The sequence below is a fragment of the Aulostomus chinensis genome, chromosome 2, assembly GCF_037954235.1.
Source record: "Aulostomus chinensis isolate RoL2024-O1b breed Wild chromosome 2, RoL_Achi_v1.0, whole genome shotgun sequence".
Classification (NCBI taxonomy): domain Eukaryota; kingdom Metazoa; phylum Chordata; class Actinopteri; order Syngnathiformes; family Aulostomidae; genus Aulostomus; species Aulostomus chinensis.
In genome coordinates this window covers 31,525,144-31,546,426 of record NC_141321.1, presented here as the reverse complement: position 1 = coordinate 31,546,426, position 21,283 = coordinate 31,525,144, and the positions used below count along the sequence as shown (strand labels likewise).

The following is a 21,283-nucleotide window of genomic DNA, read 5'->3' as shown; positions in this document are numbered from 1 at the left end:
TATGAACTGAGAGGACCAATAACTCCGGGTCCCCAAATCCTGGAGCCGTCAAGGATGCCCCGGCATGTCAGCGATGATCGAGGCTCCCTGGTATCTCTTACAGAGGAGCAGGAACAGATGGAGGAGCAGGGCAGGCTGGACAACCAGGTCAGCACACACACACACACACACACACACACACGCACACAAACTTACTTGCCAAGTTTTATCTTAAGATGTCATATCTTCACACTGTCAACCCACGAGGTCTTTACAAACATCCTCTGACTAATTCATACGGGCATAGAGGGATTGATTTGTTGAGCTTGTACATAAACAAGGCCTATAAACAGTACAGTGAAATTTGAAAGTTTTTCAGTTTAGGGATTAGTAAAATTTAATAAACATCATCTCCCTTCGGCGCTCGCTCTGCTCGCATTGCAGTTTAAAACACGGCAGAGCACAGATAGTGCTGGGGTTCATGTGAAAAATGCTTTGCTATGTTAAACACATCTTCCCCAGCATGTCATACTTTCTTCCTTTGTCCATCCTACGTCCATCAACAAAGATTTGTGAAAATCTGCTGGGTAGATTTTGCATTTTCATGGTGATGGACTAGCATTACCTCCTCAAATAAAATGTTATACCTTGTTACCTGCTAATGTTCATTTTTTTTCTCTGTGTGTCTTTTCTTGAATTGTCCTACACTATTATTTGATGTTTTTCTGTTCCAGAAATCAAGGCGGTATCGTCCTCTGCGAAACAGCTGTCCTCCCATGACCCTGCCTCTCACCAAGTCTGTATCCATGCTCGCCATCAGCCATCGAGACATTGATGGTGAGTGACAATTGTGGTTTCCCTGCGTAACAATTTGGAGTGATGCGCTGCTTAATTAATTTCAGAAGAAAGGGTGGCTGATTGTCGCACCCCCCACCCTCTTGGCCTAATTAGTAATCGACGTACGTTCTTACAAGCTGCTTTCAAAATGTAAGGAATGTCAGAGTTACAATACCTCAGTAACTAAGCGAACAACATCATTTTACGAGTGATTTGGATTGAAGTGTACTCCACATGCTCAGTGATTTAAGGGTGTATTGGGAAGTGTAACTGTCTGATTATCTGATGCATGATGGCCCCTTTCCTGCTGGCCGAAAGAACGCTAATACCGCCTACCATCAGGCTTTTGTCCTGAATGGGAAAGGCTTTCATTGTTATTCACTCTCAGGTCAAATTACCCTGCAGTTGACGCAAGTATTTATCTGCTCTATCTTCAATTAGCAGTAAAGTAAACACAAAACCCAGGTGATCAGGGCTCCGCTATCAACAACACCACGGAGCCGAGGACAGCTTGTTGCCTTCAGCTGTGACTTCTGCAACATTTTGTCATCTCGGCCACAAGTGTAGATTTCAAGCACTCAAACATTGTTCACGCTGCGTTGAGACTGAAAAACAATTACAACAGGAAGGGGGTCAATCAGGACTTTTTAGCAGGTATAACCAGGTTCCACAAAACCTGCATGTGCAGTGGGAAAGGTGCGGAGGATGATGAGATTAAAACAAACACAGTAGCATGGTAGTTGAATAGAGAAGTACCAATTGTCTCAAAAGCTTATTCACAAAGGTGCATAACTTCATAAGAAATTGCTTTTGTATAAAAGGGACACCTACCTACTAGTGATGATGTTGATTGGTGGACCTCTTGCTCTTCATGATCCAGCATGCTCCTCTCAATAGCTTTGTGAAGTCGGACAAAAATGAGTGCGAGGTCCGGTACATACGGGAGCGTGACCCCATCGACCTCACATTCAGTTTTACCTAACAGTTCAGAGCTAATATGAGGAAGTCTACCAGTCGACATCATCATTGGTGAGTAGCTAATAGGACTGTGCTTCAAAATCTGAGCTATCCTGGTAAACTTTCTCTGTGTTTTAACTTTGCCCCGCAACCTTCCCATCCTCACTGTTGACTAGTGTGTCATAAAGATGTTGAATTTTAATGGAGTTCCCACTGTGGTTCTCTCCTGCCTGCCTGCCTCCCTCCCAGTGGTGGGACGCCTTCGACGTAAGAGGCGGATTTCTTTTTCTTTCAGCCTTTCACCCATCCTCACAAAATCTAAGTCTCAGGTCATTTATGGGAACTCTTCATCTAGTGATGATGAGGATAACACGAGTAAGTATGTAGCACTGCTAACGTAGCTGCATCAGTTGTAGACGTGGCGCCACAATGAGTTGCTGCTGCTCCCTATAGAGTCTTGAATGTCTGTGTACTTGTGGAAGTCAGAGGTGCTGTTCATCATTCACTATGGGAAGATGAAAATAATGATGTTGCCTCCCTGCTGAAAAGGTAACAGTTCACCTGGTGACCTGCAGTGTAGATAATCAAAAGTTGTGTTTTGATGAAAAGTCATAGAAGGAAAACATTTTTATAAATGGTACTTTGAAAAGTATTCAGATCTATGCGCCCTGTGACTGGGTGTCTGTCTGAGTCAGTCAACCAGAAGGAGACAACGTCTGCTGAGGGGAAACGGGTCAACTGAACAAATAAATTCTGATTGTCAACAACAAAATGTACAGAATGCTGGGCATTCAGCTGAGTGTGACTCTCAGGTCATCATTAGCTCAGCACAAGCTATCAAGGACATTCAGTTCATTTTTCAATTCAACTTTTTCTCCTGACATGAAGGTCACTCACTATCTGATTAAAAACAATGCAGAAGACATACAAAATGAATACACCTATTGGATTTGCAACATTTTAATCCTGAATAAAATGGACATTTTTGAGTAATTTGTACTTTTTGCATTTTCCTTGTCTGAGGCATAAACATAAACATTTTGTTTTCTCACAGGCAGATCAATGAACCCTCTTCTGTCAGCATGCAAAATAAAACAGAAAATTAACCAGCAAAAGGCGGTTGAAACTACAGTGACACATTTTAATTTAGTATTTGCTTAACTTAAACATTGTTGATCAAGTAGAGGCCTCAAAAGCCCTGATGTAGTGTGCAAGATGTTAATAAGCTATGTGCTAATTAGTATAAATTACCCAAAAATGTTCAGTATATTCTTTTCATATGTATTCCTATTAAACCACATGGGGCATTTCTAACTTTTTTTTTCCCTTCAAAAAAAAAGTACAAACAATCCTAAGCTGAAATTCACGTGGCGATTTTTTTTTTAAAGTTCCCAGATATTGTAACCCTTTGCAACCCTACTTCTGATATACAGTAGTTGCGTCTTGTGTGAATGTTTTCGTACTGTGAGCATGTAACAAAATAATAGGTGTAGAATGCCTCCTAGGCAGCAGGCTTTGTCATCATTTCTGTTGACAGAAACAGACATTAAATGAAAACTATGCTTTCCTCTTGTCCATATGCAACCCAGTATTTAGCTGCCCTCTTATGCACAGTAGTTTCCTCATTGACTGTTTTAAAAATGAAACACAATCACCGGTGAAAGAGGAGAATATTATTATAAACAGTGTGGGATGAAGAGAGGGAGTCACTTCTTATCCTGAGATAAATGTGAGCCTGTCACCTTTAGTCAGTGAGCCATGCCTTCCCTTTTCTTATCTATAAGCTATTTCCATTAGCGTCTCCTTGAACGTGTCACGAGCAACACAGGCGAGCTGAAACTCTGCCCTCATTATCCCGTTTAGGGTTTGACTTTCTTACGCAGGCAATCCACGCTTTGCATTTTTGTTCTTATGTCAGAATGTTGGGTAGAAGTGTCTGTTATTACCTGAAAAGGATTCATTCCACGAAGCAATTAGAGGCAAATACAGCAGTGCTTTCATTTGCATATTTTGATTTGTATTTTCATTTGCCATTATGTCCATTCAGATCCAATGATTAACTGAAAAAAACTAGGATAAACAGCGCATTTACAGGCACCAGGACATCTACCCACGAGTGCCTTTCTGCAATAGGCTGAGACTCCTGTCCATCAAACAGCCAGTCCCTGAAATGAACCTCATTTTGGTACATTTGTTGATTAAAGCTTATGGTTTTAAATGCACCAACATAGAGATACTGAGTCCATGATGTCCCGAGGGAATAAATGCTAACTGTATTTTCACTGTGAGATTGGATCTCTGCGCTATGCTGCCAAATATTTTTTTCGAGCCACAATTTATCAGCCATTAATGGCTGTGAATCTAAAGGCAGTACTGGCTTCAGCTTTTGGCCTTGGTGCTTGGCTGCCTCATCAGTGCCAGAGCCAGTTTGTCATTGGCCGCCGTGCAGTATGAGGGTAGCTAAAGGTTAAACACCTTGCACAAAGACATTAAAAATAGCTGCTCGGGTACAGAAGGCCATGGATTATTTAGTTCTCCGCCCTTCTCTTGGAGTCAGAACGAGAACTTAAAAACAGTTTGTTCACAAAAATGATTTGTAAGTGCGAGGACAGTGAGGTCATCAGTTGATACCGAGGGGGGAACTGGACTAACCAGTGGTTTTCTACATAATTATCGAAAGGAAAGACAACTTCCCCATGAAATGATATTTATAGCAGATAGAAAATTCTCCTGTCCTTTATAGAGCTCCAGATATTCAGAGGTCATTTTCCCACTACTGCTCACTTCTTCTTTTGTTTCTCCTCAGGTATGAGATCATTCTCTAGCGCCTCTGGATCACTAGCATACAGGTCGGTCCACATCTTAAGTTATGCAGATCACCAGAAAGAAGTTATTATGGCTGAGATATGCAATGGAAGCATTCTAATGTGTTAAAGAACTATTAAGTATGACACAAGGTGTAATGAATGCAGGCTAACAACGAGCGTGAATGTATGTTCTAGTATATCGGAGGAGGAACCTGGACCACTACGGAGCGACACTGAAGGAAAGAGTGTGACAAAAGTCAGCAGGACCTTCAGCTACCTCAAGAACAAGATGTACAAAAAGACCAGGGTGAGGGAACATGAGATTGTACTTCTCTTTATTGAAGCAGTGGCAGCTAAACTAGGATTGCTGTCACTGATCTGCCTAAGCTGGACCCTCATGTGTACATGGTCAAATATCAGCCCCCTTTCATTTGGGTCTGACAATGTGGGTAGATTTTCCATTGGGTGAGTCAATCTCAGGAGAGTTAACTGCCACGCTTGTTTCTACCAAAGTAGTCGTACCAAAAAAAAAAAAAAAAAAAAAAAGAGCTCAGGTGTCATTTACAGGTTTTTTTCTGCCTCTGCTTTTTTCTGCCAGTGTTGATGCGCATACACGCGTGTCACGCATGTCCCAACAGTGCAAAGATGACCATCTTTACAGTGCAAGACACCGACTAAATTATAACCTTGACCGCTGCAAGGTATCATTTGCTGATTTGATTATTTTGTGACATTTACAATCAGAAAGCCAGCCTTTAAAATCACAAGCTCATATTCAGGTATCTTAAATACGTTTGAGTGCAAATACTTAAGAAAAATGTTAAGATGAATATTTCTTGATTTAATTGATCCATATTATTAATTTACTCTATCTTTATATTAGTCTTCAAAAGCCCTGTCTAACATCTAATTACATGATTGGCCAGTGGATTTTTTTTCATCTGCAGTTCCTCTTGGCCAGAGAGTCAAAAAGCTAATATCAGACTGTGCCTTTCATATCCCTCCTTCTGTAACATTCATTCCTTCAAGCGAGGAAGAGTGAACACTGCTCCACATTCATGCAGTTGCACACTTTCACACTGGGAGCTGCCCCGAACATCCTATCCTATTGGCCTCTGAGCTGCTGCAGCAGAACGGTCAGGGGTAATGTGTCTTGCTTGAGGGCAGTTTGTGTGTTTTTGTAGTTTCCCCAGTAGGCCCGAGCTTGAGACAGCAACATTTTCCGGTCACAAACTTCAATTTGGTGGTGTAGTGTGTTGTCAAAGTGACTTTTTTTTTTCTTCACATAAAGCCATATCCAGTGATTTTATCTGTCACCAGTGAGAACAGCGAATCCATTTCTTACGAGGTAATGCTGTGTGTTTGTTATGACAATTGCGTGGCTGCATTCCCTTGGTGTGTATTCTAATACTGAAGCTGTTAATGTGATTCAACAGTGGAGCTTTATCCAGATTTTTAAACGGACACTTGTCAGCTCTTACAGAGAGATGCTGAAGGGTGAAGAGGAAGTAGAACAGGAAGACAGAGTTGTCTGTGGTTTAAGAACTCCTCACTAACCTCATTTGTTGCTTTGCTTTTAAAGCGACAGGCTACCCTATGAACTTTGCTGCAGCTTGCTGCTTTTCAAATGGATCCTTCAGAGTCCACATTGAAATGTGTTTCTTTATTGAATTCAACTGACTGGCAAACAGTATCTTGCTCTCTAGTGCACAGGAATGTCTCGTCTATCAGCCAGAACGACTGAAAAATTTAAAAGAAATTCCCAAATGAATGACTGTTAGGTTGATCTTTTTTGGATTTGGTGGACACATTCAGTTTCTGTAGAGTACTGAAAGTCTGAATAATGTTAAAGAGGATCTAGTTTGTGCAGTGTTGTCATACCATCTGTAGACTGAGGGCTCATTGCAGAAATAGCACTTCCTGTCACTTCCTCATTGCAGGTTGCCTGATGGAGCCTCAGTTCAAGTTGTAGTTTTAGCCACTCAACCACAGCCAGGAATGTTATACAGGAGACTTACTGGGAGTCATCGCTTCTCGCTGAGATGGAAAAGTTGTCAGGAGGTAGGCTTGCAGAGTGCTTTGGTGTCCCAGTGGATGTTCAGTTAAGGAGACTGTGACAATATCATGTTAAAAGTGACTGTTACAGCCTTCAAGGCGGATCTCCTTTGCGGTGGTGGAGCAGAAGCTTTTTTATTGTACTGATTTTTGTTTAATATATCTTTTTGATTGTCAGGTTTGATTACTTCTCCTGTGCTTCTGCTACTCAAAGACACGTGAATGTGTACTTCCAAGAAAACTTGTGCTTCGTGGAACTCTTATTCATGATATTATCAGAAAATGTTCCTAGAAGAATTCCTGCAGTGAAGAATTTGTTTCTAGACCTTTAGTTCATAGAAGCTTGTTGACACGATTTACCATTGCTTAGACAGCTGTTGTTGCAGGAAGTGAGATTGAATGCTAAGTGTTGTAACGGCTATAAAACATGCACGCTTGCTCTGGTCTCATCAGGCTCATGGTATCTCGAAGCAACGGAACAAAATAAGCTCTAGTATGTCAGAGCTTTGTGGTCCCCTCAAACCAAGAGGCCCAGGGCTGGCCATTAAAATGAGCTGGAAACTCAATTTTCCCATTTCCTCTGGGTTTGGGTGGGTGCTCTGTGATGTAAATCCAAGAGAATAAGAGCTCTGTTCTTCTCGGCATTGCTTTATGGAATTGTGATTCAGCTCAGTGTACAGAGATGACCAGCAGCTGAAGATGATCTCATTTATTCATGCAGAGGCAGCAGAAAAGACCGCCCATTTATGGAAAGGTCAAAAAATGGATTCCCAGACAGTGCGTCTCCCTCAGTTTGCTGCACATCCTGAAGAAGTGTCTTTCAGAACAATAAAGGCTTTTCTGCTAATTTGTCACGAGATGAGTTGAGCAAGAGCAATAAAAAAAGGCATGATATGAAATTAAAGTCTGTTCATAATATCAATAAAAATTTAAAGTTAATGTCAACTATTTCCCACAGTTGCTCTGTACCGCCCAGCATCAACTCCTGTATAAATTTAAGAGCCGGGGGGCGGGGTTTTCTCTTGGAGGGCCAAACTGAAACATATCAGACAGGTCATGATAGCAAAAAGTAGTTTTATAAAGTGCTATAAAGTGCCATTACAAGTCTTTTTTTTTTCTTTTTGAAGAAAATCGGAACCAGGTGAGCACAAACATGGTGCAATTTAAGAAATTAGTGCTTAATTTAGATTAGTGCCATCCAGTCCAAGAGCATCTGCGCATGGTGTCACTCCGCTATCTGACCAAATCATAAAAAGAAAAAGAAAAAAAAATCAGATCTGTCCTTATCTGACTCCATCGGAATGATCAGACCCCCATTTATAACACATCTGATTTGATCACCCTGCTCACCATAATCTCGCCTCAATCTGTCTCTGTGTCTACTTGATTGTTAACCTTTCATTCACTTGATCTCAACCTTTATTCTCTGATTATAAACATCTTGCGATGTATTGAAGGTGCTCTTGGGTGCATGAATGGCACCTATAAATTGAATATATCGTTTTTATTATTATTATTTTATTATTATAATTTTTTTTTTAAACACCTTGGCCAGCCCTGTTTTAGAAGAAAAATCTAGCAAAGACTGTCATGGAGAAAGATGACCTACATTTAAATTAGACTCTTAATGAGACAGTTTGTTGTCAGCATAAATAATGAAACACTTAATATGCAAGACCCCCTGCTGTGTGGTACATTAGCGTAATAATGTTACTCTGCTGGGATCAGATTGGAATTTAACACAAGCAACTGGCTAAGTACTAAGACTTTTCTCTATTAAAATGGAGGTGGTATTCAAAACAGTGTTTTGGGGCACTTCCAGTCCTGCTCCTGCATTTTTGGGTTGTGTTCTCAAATCCCTGTGTGTTGCACCTGCGCAGGAAAAGGAACGGGAGAAAAGGGAGAAGGAGAAGGAGGTCAAGGAGAAGGACAAGAAGGCAGTGAATGGTCATCATTTCACACCGGTCAGCTCAGGCCAGGCAGCCCAGTGCTCCCAGTGCAATAAGGCTTTCAACAATAAGGAGCCTTTCCAGTGCACGTGTAAGTACCCTGGTCTGTTCTATTCTCTGTCTTTTCCTGCTTCATTGCTTCAACTGACCAGAATTCATGCTGCTCTCCATCTGATTAAAGCAGTTTGAGTATCAAAGCACTGTCATACATTATTGAAAGGCCTGTGAATTTATTTCTGAATAAAACTCCCAGCAGTATGGACTGTACGTTGACAGGGTCAGTCATAGCTGTCACTAAACAGCCATTCTAGGATCATAATGGAAGGGTGCTCCTCTGGTGATGAAAACAAGGCTGTAACAGTGTTGAAAAACATGTACGACTGGGTTTGTTCATGCTGGACGTGTGTGTGTAACGCCAACAAGACCTTTCAGTGTACTTTGTGTATTTCATTTATTGGCAGGTAGCTGTTAACCGAACCAATCAAACACGGCTGAGATGTCTCATCATCTGTTTGATTTAATGAAACTGACTAAAGGGCGACCAATAAGGGAACCCACTAATGCTTTCATTCAGGCAACAAAACAGCTTTGCGTTGCTTCTCTCTGGAAGAGCAGCAGTAACCCTAAAGAGGATGTAGTTAATTGCACAAGCCTTTGGCGCAACCCCAAAAAACCCTTTTAAAAAAGGAGAAACCAGCTCTGAGATGGATCACAGCAATCTTCTTCATGGTCACAGTCGGCCTTGACTTCAGACCAGCAAACACAGCCCTTGTTATTCACTCGGTCTGGTTCAGATTGTCTGAGCCACAGACGATTCTTCGGGTGTTTTTCAGTTTGTGCTTGCAGATGTCTGGCCACTCTCCATCCAGAAGACAAATACAGTGATCCTTTGTCTGAGATTAGCTGGAGCTAACGGGACTTCCACCAAAAAAACAAAACAAAACAGTAAAGTGCCTATTAAAAGAGTTTCAAAAGAGCAAATCATGTGCATTTTTAATCAGATATATTACATAATCCACTAGATGTATCCTTTACAGTATGAGAAGTCCATACCCTCTACATGTGACGTGGACATGAAAAACACCCGAGAGGCAGTGTTGCTGAGTTACGAAGTTGTTTTTTTTTTTTTTTTTTTTCCAGCCCGGCTGAGAGTGTTAGCGTGTTGATGTAATCCCAAGAGCAGGAAACGTGTGCATTTCAGCATGGATGACTCGGTCTGATAGTGGGTTTTTGGGTTTCTATTGCGCAACATGTCTGTTTCATACACTTCAGTCTAGTGGAAAACATGTCCCTCCAAAAAAAAAAAAAAAAAAGTCAGTGGAAACTTGCTGGAGCCTTGTTGTGAGGCTGGATTTTGGCTTAGATGGTTGTTCCTCTGCAGGCATGATTGGCTCACTAAAATAATCAGCAGTATAAACAAACCATATGGATCTCTATAGGAAACAGGGGAGTGTTTGTCCTTGATCCATTATACCAAAATGTATTTTGGTTATCTTGAATGATGACTTCCAAAATAGTGATTTGAGAATGTTTATATAATTGAAATTTTCCCATACAATCAAATTCTAGTTTCATTCCTCAGCCGTTTTTTTTTTTTTTTTTTTTCTTCTCCTTCCTTTCCTCCGCGTGCAGTATTACCCCCGAGTTGCATCACATGCTCTGCTCCAGTCTGGCTTTCATTAGTGGGCTGGTGGAGTTTCCTGGCCGGCTAAGAAACCAGTCACAATTTCTAGCCCCCACCTTTGCACACACCCTCAACACCCCCCTCCACCGCTACACCCATGGTATTCACTCAGCATTCTGTCAATTTTCTCTCCAGACTGTAATGCTTTTGTCCACAAAGGCTGCAGGGACAGCCTGCCTGTTTGCGCCAAGGTGAAGATGAAGGTAAGAGTTCCCTCAGGGTTACTCTACTGCTAATTTTATTGCGTTCTGTTGTCTTGCAGCCAGTGGTAATGCCCTTTTCTTTTCTTTTCTTTTCTTTTCTTTTCTTTTCTTTTCTTTTCTTTTCTTTTTTAAATCTTGTGTTCCTGGCTAGTTGCCCAAGCAGCAGTTTGCAGTCCCGGATTCAAGCTCCATCCCCACTGTCACTTTGAGGAACAAATGTGAGTGTCAACATGAACTTGGATTCTGCAAGGAGAACCCAGAAACTTGAGAAGACAACAGAAAGATAACAAACCAGTCTTCCAGTCCAGAACTTCAACATTAACTGTCAAGCTTTCACAACAATGTATATCGAATTTTTGTTGTCTGGGGCTGCAACGAATGATTATTGTCGATTTTAAATATCATTCAATGAATTAGATAGTCTATAAAATGTCAAGAAAAATCGCTGTCTAATCCCTCCGTTGAGCCCAAAGTGACGCGTTCAAATAGCTTTTGTTGTCCATCAAACAGTCCCAAACACGTTGTAAATGGCAAAAATCTTTACATTTAAGACTTTGGACCTGGCAACTGTTTGACAATTTTACTTGAGAAGAAACTGAAATGATTAATCGATTATCAGATATGTCCAGTGCCTCACAGACCAGGACGATCAAAGACCTACAAGGCTCCTGCATGCGCCACCTTAAATTGATTCTTATTAAAGTCACAAGATAGCTACTAATGTTTCAGTGCTGCCACTGAGCAGAACTAAAAAGGCCATCTCCTATAAGTTAACAGACTTAAACTCTTCAGCATCCATCCATCCATCCATTTTCTACCTCTTGTCCTGTTAAGGGTTGCGGGGGGGTGGAGCCTATCCCAGCAGCCTTCGGGCGAGACGCAGGGTTCACCCTGGACAGGTCACCAGTTCATGGCAGGGCCAACACATAGAGACAGACAACCATTGGCTCTCACAGCCACGCCTACGGTCAATTTAGAGTATCTATCAGCCTAGTCCCCAAATTGCATGTCTTTGGACCGTGAGAGGAAGCTGGAGTACCAGAGAGAACCCACACAGGCACAGGGAGAACATGGAGACTCACCCAGAAAGACCCCGTGCCTGAGCCAGGACTCGAACCCAGAACCTTCTTGCTGTGAGGTGGCAGTGCTGACCACTGCTCCACCGTGCTGCCCGACTCATCAACATTCAACAACAAAATTAGATGATTTCTCGAATATCTTTTCAGTATGCCAAATAAAGGTGTTTGTCATAGCTGGCTGCTAACTGCGCTATCTGTGTCTCAGCTGGTGGAACAAGGGAACGACCCTGGTCAGCCATCTTGTCCCCAGAAGACCATTCTTCCCTGACGATGCCATCAGCACGGAGACACACCAGCATCATGCCCTTCCACGGCAACAACCTGTCCAAAAGTCTCTCCATTAGCAACATAGCGGGGTGAGTGTGCGCGCGTGTGTGTGTGCGCGCGTGCGTGGGTGCATTCATGCATGGTTTTGCATTAATATGAGTGCAGTCAGTTCATCACACTTCCAAATCTACGTGTTCCTGTCACCATTTAACCTTTGCATTGAAGTCATTTTTAATTATGTGTTGAATTAATTTGCCTCTTTTTTTTTTTTTAATAACCACAGTACTGCATTTGACATGTTCAACAGCGTGTGTGGGGGGGAGGGGTCTGTGTGTGTGTAACCAATTATGTTACTGGTAGTGATAAAGTAATTTCTATTACGATCACCTCTCCACACAGTCCAGTGTTTGACGAGATGCCCATCAAGGGCCTGCGATATCTGTCCCAGTCTACAGACTCGCTCAACAGAACCAACCAGGTCACAGAGTCCATGGAGTCACTAACTGATGAAGGTCAGTTAACACAAACAAAACATGTAGATCAAAGTTGAATTTAAAAAAAAAAATAAAAAAGGTACGACGATGGCACAACATAACTCTGAAATTCATTGTATTTTACTAAAGTTTCATATTTCCTGTCAAGCATGGGCTCGTGTGAACATTTTCACAGTCAGCAAAACACAAACTGAGAAACTACACCAAACTGTACCTTGTTATGAGTTAAAGTACGCAAGTATTAGCAACAGCATGTAATTAACCTATAAACTCAAAAGTGCTGGTTGTTGCATATAACTGACATATTATTATTATTCTTCACCTGACTGGATGATTAAAAGTGAAGCATCCGTGTGTCAGCGGCATGTTGTCGGTTTAACTGCCGCAGGAGGAACTGGTGGGGGAGGCAAGAAGACAAAACAAAGTTCTAATAATCTCTGCTACAATTTGGACTTTTTCCTCCTAACACTTCATTTTTTTGAGCTATTGAACCATTTGATGATATTTTCAAAGTTATTCCACATATGGATTCAGAAGGGAAAAAATATGTCAAGCTGTTGTCAACTCAGAAATGTAAAATGTGACCCTGACTAGATGCTGCCTTCTTTTTTTTTTTTTTATCACAGCAAAGCCAAAGCCAAAAGAAATGGGAAAACACTGGTCTCATCTGTCATAATGCATTGCATTTTAATATCTTGTTATATTGTGTAAAATCTCCATCTTTGCTAGTTACATCCTCCACCTCTCCACCACCTTTCATGAAATTCAGCCCAGTAGTATTGTTTAATCCTTGCGAACAGACAGACAGACGAACGGAAGATAAAAACCTAATCTCTTTGGCGGAGGTAATTATGTTAATCGCGTTGTCATATTGCTTATTGCAAATGCAAATATGTGTTGGATTTAGCACCGCGACGCCATTGGCACAGGTTGCTGATTTAGACTGCTTTTTAAATTGCCAGAATGTGTCATTTTGATAAATGCCAGTTCAGCTGGATTGCCTTGCCAATTTTGTTGCTTTCAATATTACCTGATGAAAATAAAGCAGTAATGTATAATTACTTACTGAGTTGGTTTAATTGTATTCACCAGTGCAAAGGAATTAAATTTTATTACTTATCCAATCTATAATGCAATGATAAATACAAATTCTGGAACCTGAAGAGTGGGTTATTATATGAGGATTGTCTATATTTAAGTATAGTCTTTTTCATCTTTATTTTAATTATTTAATGAAAGGAGAAGCAAAACTAACAAGCCTCTGTTGAAAATATTCTATTAAAGCAGCAACTGCATCAACATCAACAGCAAGTAAGCCTGAAATGAAAATATGGATGTTTCAAAGCTGTTGGAAACACAAAGTGCACTGGGAGCTTCTAACTGCAACGCCTGCTGTTGGTGCCTGTGCAGGGACGGAGATGATGGACGGACAACTGATGGGGGAGTTTGAGGGAGAGGCCAAGGAGCTGGAGGCGGACTCGTGGAGTTTGGGTGTAGATCAGCAGTACCTGCAGCGGCTGAACAAAGAGCTGGTGAAGAGACAGGACGTCATCTATGGTAGGCCTGGTCACACCTGCCACTCACTGCGGTTGTGATGATGAAATCAGTCAATTAAACTTATCTTAACCAGTCACTTGAAAAGTGTCAGACCATTGTCTGAGAAGTTACTTTGCCCAGTGCTTTCTAAAACTTAACTACATGCTTTGATAATCATTTTTTCTTTTTTTGTTCTGTTTTTTTTGGGGGGGGGGGGGAACTATGGGGGAACAATTTAAAACATTTGACAGAATCATCTATTTAAAGTTAAAGCCTATTTATGTTAACAATAAACAGAAAAGTTGGAAATCAGCTTTCGTCAAATGTGTAAAATTAAAATTTGGCCACTGTTATGAGCATATGAATCGTTCCTTCCAAGTAATTTTTTTTTGGTTGGACTGCTTTTCCTCAGCATGCTTTGCATTTTGTTTAGCTGCATCCAAAAGTCTCTGCAGTTTATTAGGGCTACAGATTTATGTCAATTAAATAAACATAACATCCTGTTGGCTTTGATATCTGACACGCTTGAACGGATTTTGAAACCTACAACTGTCTGGCGTCTTGGATTTTCATTGGCTGATGCTCATATTCAAATGATAAATTGGCTGTATTTACTCATAGATTAGGGGCAGTTGTGAGCACTTCAGAGTGTCTCATTCACACGTATTGCCACACATTTTCAAGCAAGGGTTAGCGGAGGCTGAGCTCGTCTGGATCAGTTCCAGGTTCAGTGTCTTGCTCAACTCCAACTCGGTCTCTGGAGGAAGATGCATCCCCATCGAGTCATGCCGCCAGGCAGGCTGTTTTGTTTTTTTTGCACCTGATTAAAAAAAAAAATCTTTGGGGTTAGATAATAAAAACAAATGTGATGATTTTGATATCATTAACAGCTTTGTTAATGTGTGCCGTCCTGTACTCTTTCTCTTATTTTATTTTATTAAAAAAAATGCATAAAATATTGAAATTTCTACAGGTAGTCAGAGAATCAAGCTTTGTAAAAAGAACTCCTCTTTTCTGAGAGGGAATCAAATTTTGAAGTCTCACATGAACAGAATCATGATGTCACTGTGCAGTTGCCATTTTCTTGTTTGTTGACCGACTGATTTTCTTGAAACAACAAAGGTCATTATTCTTCTGGGGTTCACTATTTCTGCCTATTTTGGATATGTAATGACAATCAAAATCGAGACCTCTGAGACATCACATAGATGTAGTGAATACTGTTGTGGAACAGAAACCACTGAGGCTTTTGCCCTGTGTGTGATTCATAAGAGTCTTTGACCTCAGTATCGCTTCCTTGTATGTGCCGCAGAACTGATGCAGACCGAGATGCATCACATCCGGACCCTGCGCATCATGTCAGAAGTTTACAGCAAAGGCCTGCAGAAGGAAGTTCAGCTGGAACAGCAGACAGTGGAGAGGCTGTTCCCTGTCCTGGATGACCTCCTGGACCTCCACACGCAGCACCTCCTCCGCCTCCTGGAGAGGAAACGAGAGAGCCATCTGGAGTGGAGAAGAGGCTTGGAGGGAGGCTTCATCATCAACAGGATAGGAGACATCCTGGTCAGCCAGGTCAGTGGCTGGGGGCTGCTGGGAAGGGGCTGCTAATTCTGTTCACCATTACTCGCACATCTGCCCTACCACACGTTGTGTATTTTCACCAGCATTTTCACGAGGTAGTTGTTCAGTACATGTATTACAAACGTATTCTCTGAACTATACGAATATCGCATTAATATATGCAGAAAACAGAAAGCGTGGGGGAAATGATGATTTGGGGCCCTTAGATAATGCTGATTAGCACTAATGTAAAGAATACCGCTTTATTTTACTTCAGATATTGTTATAGAATTCACAGGTTTAATACTGTCATGACAAAAAAAGCTTTAGAAGTCAAATCAGAATTTGAACGTACTAATTTCCAGGCCTGGAAATGTTTTTGAAAAATAAATCAAGAAGAAAAGTCGATGTTTATGTTTTGTTAAACCACATAGCTTGTAATTAATTGTAGTTAAGTATACACTGGTATATTTGGACATGGATTTTTTTTAGGGCCTGAGCCAGAAGGTACTTCTGGCGAAGACCCTATTATGTTTGCTCGGCAGAGCAACACATTAGCAGCACTAATTTAAATTTATTTTTTAACAGACATTTCAGAGGGTAAGGTTATGAAAATATTAATCAAGGGAAAAATCATGCGTTTATGAGTCCTGCTTGACTAATGGACACCCGCCCCCATCAACGTGCAGGTGTGGAAAAAGAAGCCCTGCTCCTTCCAAGAAAATCATAGCTTTTAATTCCGCTTCTTTGCCAGGCCTGTAGTTGTTTTCATGCATTCATGTTTGTCGATTTTTGCTCTAGTTCTCAGGATCAAATGGTGAAAGCATGAAGAGGATTTATGGGAGATTCTGCAGCCGCCACAATGAAGCTGTCAACTTCTACAAGGACCTCCTGACCAAAGACAAACGCTTCAAGGCTTTTATCAAAGTACGAGCTTCATTTCAACCCTTGCTCAAGGGTTTGTCACGTAACTTTCATGTCGTACTTTAACTCTTTAAAGAAGTCCCTTTTGTGCTTTTGTCTTGTCCATTTCTGCATTTTAGCTGAAAATGTGAGTGTCTGTTTTTTTCAGACACAATAGTTTTTATTCACATATATTTGAAATGGTTGTAGAAAAAATTATCATGTCCACATTGTTCTGTAGAAAGAGTGTAAAAGTTTCCTTTTGATCGTGTGGTTTGTTTTTAGCCACTTGTTGAGTTGCATCTTTTATTCAAGCTTTTGTTGTTCTCTCTTCCAGAAAAAAATGAGTAGCAGTATTGTGAGAAGACTCGGTATCCCAGAATGCATCTTGCTGGTGACCCAGAGGTTAACAAAGTACCCAGTGCTGATTCAAAGGATCTTGCAGCACACGAAAGGTCAGCCGCATGACTGCTTCTCTACTGTGTGTCCATGACGATATGAAGATGGGGGTCATTTGTTTTAATCGTGAGGATCCGATTAACCACTAACAAACAAAGCAGCTCATCCAGTTTCTGCTTCCTCATCTGATCACTGGAGAGTTCCTGCTGCACAACTTGCTGCTTGGAACCCTCCAGAGGGGGTTTCACACCATATGACGAGTGGCGATGGGTCATTTATATCAGAAAACATATATGCCACTGGCATTTCCTGCATTCTTGGGTCACAAAGACGCGATGCAGGTGGGAAGAAATGTCTTTTAAGACACAAGTCTGACAACTAGAAAGGCAAAATGCACTTTTTCTCTGAAGTACCTTTGAATATACTTTCCTCCAAAAGAATTACCCTCAAAAAGTGAAAGAACCTCAAGCACAAGCAATAGCATGAGGACAATAGTACTGCTTTATACTGTTAGTGATTAAGTCGGGCTTGGGGTTCACACTACAATAATCATGTCAAAGAAATACATTTTCAAAAACAACATAAAATACACAAACAAACATTTCCGAGACTGTTTGGTACAACATCATGTTGACGCTGAGAATAGATGGATCTGTCTATACCTGCCAAAATATCTTTTCTTATATAATAGCTCATTATTTTTCTCCCTAATTAATTTCCACCACCTGTACAGTCCAGCCTACTTCTGTAATACAAACCAACACAAACCAAAGTGTCATTTGTTTTGGGACACATTCTGAAAAGTTCAATTCCCCACGCATTCTTTCATATGTTTTGGAGAAAAAAATCCGACATATGTTCGATGGGTGTTTTTTCAGGGTAATAGATCAAGCATATTCTAAGAGCTGAAATATTTCACACCATATTTATATCTGATTTTTAAGCAACACTCGTCAGCTGGCCTCCCACTGTGTAGATTCTCTGTAATCCCTCCCCAAAGCCTGTTTATAGTTCTATGTGGGAGCTCTGACTTAATCCCCATGATGCTTTAAGAAGACTCTCTCCTGCCAACTCAGTTATATTGAGTGGAATTAACACAGCACTCACTCAGATAGTAATTTGGTACTTAGGAGCACTGAAGTACAACAAACACAGGAGAGAAAAAAAATACTCCACTTTGGGGGAAGAAATACACATATGGAGTTCAACTCCAAGTGCAAGACATGTCTGTCAGACATGTTTACCTACAGACTGGAGACCTAGAGGCCACCGATGATTGTAATCCTTTCAAGTCTTTTCAGGTGAAAGGAAATCTCACTGAGGATTCCAAGATTGATGATATGCAGCTGACTTTTTTTGTCTGATTTGACTTTTGGGGGGAGGGGGGGGGGATATAGCATTTTCATGATCAGAATTTAATTTTGAGTGTCTCATGACTCTGCAAAGCTAAACCAGTTAATACAACCAGAAGAGCATGAACAGAGATGGCCCCTGACAGGCTACAGACTGAGAAATAAGCTTCCCTGCAGAAATTTAAACTAAATAGAGGAAGTTAGTGAGTGCAGCTGTGATATGCAGATGGGTAAAGGAAATGCCAGGTCAGGTCGGGAGTTTAAGGTGCCGATTTCTTGCTGCCAGAGTGCAATTAAAACGATCTAACATTCAGTAAAAGGGTAATAGTTATTTTTCAGTGCAAAGGCCAAAAACTGAAATCAGGAACAGGCAAATTACTGCACCCTAAATCCTATTAAGATATGCTAAATGGACCTTTTTGGAGGAAGAAAAAGTCGTATTTAAGCTATTGTGACCAGAACATGTGTTCAGAATAGCTACTACAATTAACCTAAAGAGCAGAAGTGTTTACGTGAGAGTGTCGCCAGTGTTACATAGACATGACGAGAACACATTTGTAAAATGTCAAGGAAATTAATATCATAAAAATTTAAGACAATCATTTTGTCACGACGGACCTATGTACTGTACGTGAGGCAGCAAACACGAAATATAGTGGTGACCACAAGTAGAAGAGAAATCTCACTACTGCACTGCTCTGAAATGTTAAGTAGCATTTTATACAGGAGGAGGCTAAAATGTGCAAATGGGGGGGGGGGAGCCTGAAAAAATAAATGGCAATGCGTTATTCATGCAAATGATTCCGTGCTGTAAAACACTGGAATTCTTTTTATCGAGAGAGAGGAGTAGATGGCATTTTAAGGATTTTAATTTGGTAATTCTTATTGTTATTCTGCTCAAGTCGTGTTAGATGCATTGCAGTGTTTAAGAGAGTTTTTGTTTTCATTAGTACAGTCGATGTATGGAGGGAATCTACAGGCGGCTGTTGTAGGTGTCATTTTATAATAATCTGCCCCTGAAAACATGGCAAGTCAGACCTCACAAGCCTAAATTGTATTGTTCCCGACAGCAAAAAAAAAAAAAAATCACTCTCCTATTTCATGCCTTATTGTTTGTTTGGTTTTTAGGGCCTGAGCCAGAAGGTACTTCTGGCGAAGACCCTATTATGTTTGCTCGGCAGAGCAACACATTAGCAGCACTAAAAACACTAAAAACACACACTAAACAGTGTCCCAGGCCCCCCCAACACCCATGAGGCAACTGGGCCAGACGACCCGGAGCCAGTTTTCACATACACACCCATTCAAAACCTGGTATTATACTGTTCTTGCTCTCAATGAGTGCGCGCTATATGCGCATAATGCGCATAATGCGCATAACGCGCATAATCTAATTTGACCCCCTGAACATGCATGAAATTCGCTGAATTTCGGCACAATCGTTCGGTATGTCTCAACATTCACCAATCAAAAACAAAAACGCCACAAAAGTCTATAGCGCCACCTAGGGAGCCACACAAAAAAAAGATAATTTTTTTTAATTTCGCGCGCTATAACTCCTCACACAAAACTCCCACAGACATGGGACCAACACCGTTGGACTCGTCTCATCAAGCCGAACAATTCTTACACTCTGACCCCTCACCTATCTCCAACAGAATGTCCACAAATTGGACAAAACTGTCAAAATCAGGACTTTTTTTACTCCCCGAACAAAATCTATCTCCTCCTAAACCGTAAATGCCAGGGCTTCCAAACTTTCACACATTACTCTCCCAACTGTGCTCTTCAAAAATCTTTAAAGGCTAATATACTACGCGCTCGGTTTGGATTTTATAAGCCCTCAAAGTGGGGGAGACACGTTTCACGCTTACAATGGAAGTCAATGGGGAGGCCGTGTCCTCTCATGATACATACTCTCGAACAAATGCTTCTCACGTCTATACCATACATCGCACAGCTTTTAAAAACATATCACTGTATTCCTGACAAAAATCCCTACAAAAATATGGTATTTTGTGTTACTTTCCACCAACGTAGGCCGAGTTATTCAGCTTTTACACACTACATTTCTCTTAATCCTCCACTCTCTCCACTCTAGCACAGATCAAAGAAAGTGCAGCGGGGGAGGGGTTCTTAATGGGCCAGCTGGCAGCTCTGCTCTCAGCTCTGCTCTCAGCTCTGACAGAGATGGCAGAGATTTGTTGACTGTAGTCATGGAAACCACAATTGGCACTTCTCTGCCCTCATGTACATACTCTCATACAAACACTTGTCGCTTCTAAATTAAAACACTCACACCTTCAGAAAACACACCATTGAATTCCTGAGAAAAAACTCTACGAACTGATGTCTTTACATTACACTTTTGACCAACATATGCAGAGTTATGACTGTGTTTGTCAGTAAAACTGCCAAATCCTCCTCTGCTCTCCACTCTGACAGAGATGGCAGAGAGCGAGCAGAGAAGGGAGGGGCTCTTAAAGGGCCGGCTCTCAGCTCTGCACTCACACTGTGCAGCGCACTGAGGCTCGTATCTTCTAAACTACAAGGCCTAGGGATTTGCCGATTACACCGTTGGATTCGGGCCGGTGTCAAGGACGCGGCCGTAGGCCGCGTGGGGGCTCAGGCCCTAACAACGCTGCTTGCAGCTTTAATTTTTGTTTGTGTTTTTTGCAAAAAACACAGCAGAAGAGGTGCAAGGAGCCAATGATTATGCAGGCTATCAGGTATCTTTTGGTGGATATCAGAAAAAAAAAAATGTGATCATCTTTTAAATGTAATCTGGATCAAACTGTAGATCTGCAGCTACATTTTTACTCTCAGCTGCAGGTACGGGAGGACACAGAATGTGAAATGAAATGGACTGTTGAAGTCGCTTGTGTTTGTACATCTGGGTTTCTCTGATAGTTTCTTCCTCGAGGTGCAGTTGTTGTGTCTGTCGGAGAAAAAGAGGCAAAACTCAGCAGGCATAAAACTTAACCGAGGTTTGTGAGTGAAACAACAGAAGACACTGATCACAGATCGGTCAGCAAAATTTCACTGCACTTCCTGGTGTGCATAAAATCTCTTCAGCTGCGCCTCTCTATCTATTTGGTTCGAGTGTAATAATTTTGAGCCATAAAGTAACCAAACGCACTGGCTTCCACACCCGTTAGTCCAGCTGCTGGCTTTGCTACTGAAAATCCCGCCTTTAAAACTGTAGTTTTGTCTGTTATGACA

At 41.3% G+C, this 21,283-nt stretch overlaps 1 protein-coding gene across 8 annotated transcripts in view; it reads left to right on the top strand.

Moving 5' to 3' along the window:
• akap13a (A-kinase anchoring protein 13a) overlaps window positions 1-21,283 on the top strand; it is a 124,623-nt gene that overhangs the window by 82,799 nt on the left and 20,541 nt on the right. For 7 of the 8 annotated variants that reach the window (XM_086189990.1, XM_086189999.1, XM_086189970.1 and 4 more), the window contains 14 exons: window positions 1-147; window positions 714-816; window positions 2,023-2,148; window positions 4,580-4,622; window positions 4,776-4,887; window positions 8,516-8,675; window positions 10,404-10,471; window positions 10,623-10,689; window positions 11,756-11,906; window positions 12,217-12,329; window positions 13,722-13,868; window positions 15,160-15,419; window positions 16,209-16,334; window positions 16,648-16,765. The exon at window positions 1-147 is cut by the window's left edge and continues 31 nt beyond it. In XM_086189990.1, coding sequence (XP_086046116.1) covers window positions 1-147; window positions 714-816; window positions 2,023-2,148; window positions 4,580-4,622; window positions 4,776-4,887; window positions 8,516-8,675; window positions 10,404-10,471; window positions 10,623-10,689; window positions 11,756-11,906; window positions 12,217-12,329; window positions 13,722-13,868; window positions 15,160-15,419; window positions 16,209-16,334; window positions 16,648-16,765 — 1,741 coding nt within the window. The remainder of the gene's footprint in view (window positions 148-713; window positions 817-2,022; window positions 2,149-4,579; window positions 4,623-4,775; window positions 4,888-8,515; window positions 8,676-10,403; window positions 10,472-10,622; window positions 10,690-11,755; window positions 11,907-12,216; window positions 12,330-13,721; window positions 13,869-15,159; window positions 15,420-16,208; window positions 16,335-16,647; window positions 16,766-21,283) is intronic. The other variant, XM_086190034.1, reaches the window with a different exon arrangement.